The 4,082-nt window shown below is 50.8% G+C and overlaps 1 protein-coding gene across 8 annotated transcripts in view; it reads left to right on the forward strand.

The window, feature by feature from the left end:
* The first annotated feature begins 771 nt into the window (after nucleotides 1–771).
* The window catches only part of LOC125955062 (syntaxin-1A), a 26,084-nt gene continuing 22,773 nt past the window's right edge, over nucleotides 772–4,082 (forward strand). For 2 of the 8 annotated variants that reach the window (XR_007469079.1, XM_049685904.1), the window contains exons 1-2: nucleotides 773–1,005; nucleotides 1,220–1,611. Coding sequence is in view for 6 of the 8 variants with exons in the window: in XM_049685904.1 (XP_049541861.1) it covers nucleotides 1,579–1,611 (33 nt within the window). In the remaining 2 variants the exon portion in view is untranslated. Of the gene's footprint in view, nucleotides 1,006–1,219; nucleotides 1,612–4,082 lie in introns of all 8 variants that reach the window. The other 6 variants (XM_049685908.1, XM_049685909.1, XR_007469080.1 and 3 more) reach the window with 4 other exon arrangements.

Below are 4,082 nucleotides of genomic sequence, written 5' to 3' on the forward strand. Positions count from 1 at the left end.
CTCGAAATCGAAATTGAAATTCGAAATTCGAAAATAAACGTGACAATCACAACGGATCCAGGAGTCGGCAGATACAAAAAACGAAAACCGCATCTGCCGACTCCTGAAACCGCAGTGTTGTAAACGAGGAAGCAATTTAGACAGTGATGGTCGAAAAAGTGAGAGCATTGTGTCAACAAAATGGAACAATTTTCATCAAAAATATAATATTTTCAGCGAAAAATAATCCGCCTGGCACTGTATCGATGTTAGTTGGAGTTGGCTGTACCAAGTGGGGTTTTGCAACTCTTTTGGACCTTTTTGCGTGAATTTCGTGATAAAATAAAGGTGATAAGAGCCAGTTGAGAGTCATTTGCAACTCCCATCGTCGTTCCCGTTGGAAAAGTAAGCCTCCACACCCCACAATCCGCACAGAACGTGGAAAAACTCGTTGTTTTGGTCGTCATCGGGTGCGCTTTCGTGGGTTTTTCTGTTTTCCAGCTGAATTTTCGCTCATTTCGCGTTTGCTTTTGGATCCCGCGAGTGGTTTCCGGGAGCGTTTGTGCGGTGCATTTTCCGTTTTGCTCGGTTCTCGAGGCGGAGTCCCGGAAGGGTGTGGTTTTTTTGCTTATCTAAGAAACACCCCCCCCCCCCCCCACCCTCTCGCTCCACTCCCCCACACCCTATCCTTGACGATGACTAATTCCCGTGAATGGAAGAGTGAAAAACGGAAAAACAAAACACAATCATCGGGCCGTTAGTGAAGGGATTTTCTTCGGTCGAGCGAGTGTTCTAATCTTTGGCGAGAAAAATCGATATTCGCGGAGTGCGAGAGAGAGAGAGAGCGGGCAGAGATCGAGTTTTCCGTCGTTGGGGCCACGCACACACACACGGAAAACGCGCAAGCGCCGTTCTGCATGCGACATTTTGGGGGCGAGATATCGATTTTCCCACACGACGTCAGATTTTTTCCCAGTTTTCCCAGTTTTGTGAGCGAATTTCGAGCGTGCGGTGCGGAGCAGCGTGGTGCGTGCACGAACAAAACTCCCAAGTCACAGGGTTTTCCGCGGAAATTCCCTACATTTATTGTTCCCTAATTGATTGCAATTGATTCTTGTCGCGCGAGTGTGATCGGGAGAGGGATTTCTGTGGATTCCCGAAGGCCTCGAAGGAGGATTCCCGTTTTCTGGCCGTTCTCATTAACCCGTTTCCTTTGCTTTCCTTTCGGTGGTGCGTGCAGCGGTGTCGCAGTGTGGAAAAGTGCGGTGGAAAAGTGATTGTGAATAAAGGCGGAGTGGCGGTTAATTTTTGCGGTTCGGCAGGCGGCGGGTTATGCGGCCGCAGTAAATGCACAGCGAACCCCCTCGTTCACGCCTTCTCCCACACCTAACGACCGGCTCTTCAGCACCGCCCAGTGCTGCCACGGATTGACCACCGACCCGTCCGACCACACCGGATCGAGCATCGGAATCTCCCCGGAGTCGGAGCGACCCGCGATCGGCGACTACAACAAACCAACAACTCCAAACTCTCCCCCCCCCAAATACATCGTCCGGCTGCGCGTAGAGAGGGTGCTGGCCACCGGAAAAGCGGATCAAAATGACGAAAGATAGATTAGCGGCTTTGCAAGCGGTAGGTTCTCCCTTTTCATCATATTGTTTTTTTTTTGGTTTGGTTAATTTCGACTCGTTTTTCTTTAGTTGTCTCTCTAGTCGCGTATCACCCGGTTAGTTCTCCGAAGTAGTAGCTTCCCTCCATCCGCAGCACCTTCCCCTCGCAGCCCCTGCCCGTAGCTCACACACACACACCACTCCCCCGACCCCTCTAGCTACTCGTCCTTTCGCTCTCTTCACGGTTTTTTTTCTTTCGTTGATTCAGTTATCGGTTCCGTCCACTCATTAGTGTGTGCACACCTTAGCGAACCCCCAGCTCCTCTCCTCCCCCTTTCGTTGTGTCATGTGTTGTTTCTCAGCAAATTAGAACCTTCCCCCCCCATGCCCCGTTGGGCGGCTGCTACTGCAGCTTGATCATCCACCCTAGCAAGACGCCCCGTTGTTGAATGTCAATCTCTCGCAACCCGTACCGTCACGTCACGCGGTGCGCGTGTTTCGAGCGGCCACAGCGGATTGTTGCAAGAAGCGGATTGGTGGAAGCGACAGAATTTCCCTCCGGCAGTGTAGTGCTGACCCCACCCGATGTATCGGAAGAGAAGAATTCCCTCCGCTGAATTCACGCACCGTAAGCAGTAAGCAGATGCAGAAAATGGAAAACCAAGTATGCTGTGCCTGCTGCAGCAGCAAAGCAGGCCTCGGGAGCAGACACTTTTCTCTGCAACAGACTACTGTCCACACCCTCATTTTGGCACACCGAGAGAGAGAGAGAGCAAGCGAGCGAGAGAAGTAGAAAGAGAAAGAAGGAGGAGAATGGGGGCAATTTCAATAGGCGAGGACCTCTTTGTGGTGTGTGGTCCTTAGGAGAGGACCCCACTGGCAGCAGCAGCAGCAGCAGCAGAAGCCCGAAGAAGCTGCTCGTGCGCCTGCGATCGCGTCGTCTTCGTCGTCGGCGTCTTCGTTGCTGCTGCCAAGCCTGCCGCCGTCGTCGCCGTCGCCGTTGTCGCCGCCGCCGGTGTGTGTATCATGCAGGATGCTTTTCCCTCCACTCGAAGGAGGGTTGCGGGGTCCTCTGCAGATTTTTCGCTCTCAAACCTGACCTGAGAGCGAGAGCGAGAGAGACATTATCGCAATTTTCCACTTCGCGCCCGCCTTTATGGGGAGCACGTTTTTGGTTCGGCTTTTCCGGAAAATCGCCATTCACTCGTATCCTTCGCTCTCTCTCTCTCTTTCTACTTTGGATCAAAGGAACCGGTGGTGAAATGTCCTTGCGAGAGTCGAGAAGGTATCATCATCACCACCGCGACCACCACCACCACCACCATCATCATCATCATCATCATCGGCCTGCTGTAACAGGTTTTTCGGTTTGATAAATGCCTGAAAAGGATCAAGCTAATAACTGCACCACCTGGGGCGGCGGCGGATTGGCGGCCCCGCTTGGTGGCTTTTGTTAAACGATGTTGGAAAGGTGGAAAATATAGGAAATCGAAAAATGATACACACGTTCGCGTACACAGACATACGAGGCGGAAAATTGTCTCTTTTTGCGCTTGGAAAATGCGATGATGATCTTTGTGTATTGGAACGTATAGGTGGGTGTGTGGCGGAGAGGTTGCATCTCGAACACAACATGTGTTTGTCGAGTTTCCTCTGTCTCTTTCTCTCTCACAGTCTCTCTCTCCTTCCGCCTCTCACTCTCCCGTTCTCTCTCTCTCTCTCTCTCTCTTTCTCTCTGGATCTCGGATCTCCAGCATCATGTTTTATGCTTGGGGAATCGTGTGTTTTTTTGTTGTGTCCGAATCCTGCCAAAGCTTCAGGATGGATGCAAAAGCTCCTCCTCTCCAGCTAACCTGAACGCGAGTGCGAGTCGGTTTCATGAATGAAAAAGGTGAATCCCCATAATTTGTGCTGCATCGTGCCGCCGCAAGCTCTCTTTCTCAATGAAGAGACGTCCCGTTTTCATCGCGTTCCTTTTTTTTTTATTTGCTGATTGTAGGATTTGTTTTTTTTTTTAATCAGCAAAGTATGCACTGGAATCCTGTTTCCTCAGCTGGTCATGCTGATGTGCCAGAGCGCACGTGTGTGTGTATGTATGTATGCTGTTAGTCTGGAAAATCGGTTGATTCATCCAAAAATGCGTTTAAAAATAGCTTCGAACGCAGCGCAGACGATCTATTGCGGAACGCAACACACAATGGATGGATGCAAATACAAAAGAGAGTGAAAGAGAGTGAAATAGAGAGTGAGAGAGGTGTCAAAGGACATAATAATAAAGGCGCTACAAACGCACCCCCATCATCCACCCACCGTCTGGCTTCCTGGGTGGCCTCCTATGGCACGTTTTTCCTAATGACGCAGACATAATCAGTGCGTCTGCGCATGATGTTTCGGGTTGATATCGTTCACCACCGGAACTATGATAGTTTCCGGGTGGTAGGTGGCCCGAAGCGGGAGCTGGTTCTCCGCTGAAAATCCCTCCGCTGTTACCAA

Source organism: Anopheles darlingi, chromosome 3, assembly GCF_943734745.1.
Source record: "Anopheles darlingi chromosome 3, idAnoDarlMG_H_01, whole genome shotgun sequence".
In the NCBI taxonomy this organism is placed as follows: Eukaryota; Metazoa; Arthropoda; class Insecta; order Diptera; family Culicidae; genus Anopheles; species Anopheles darlingi.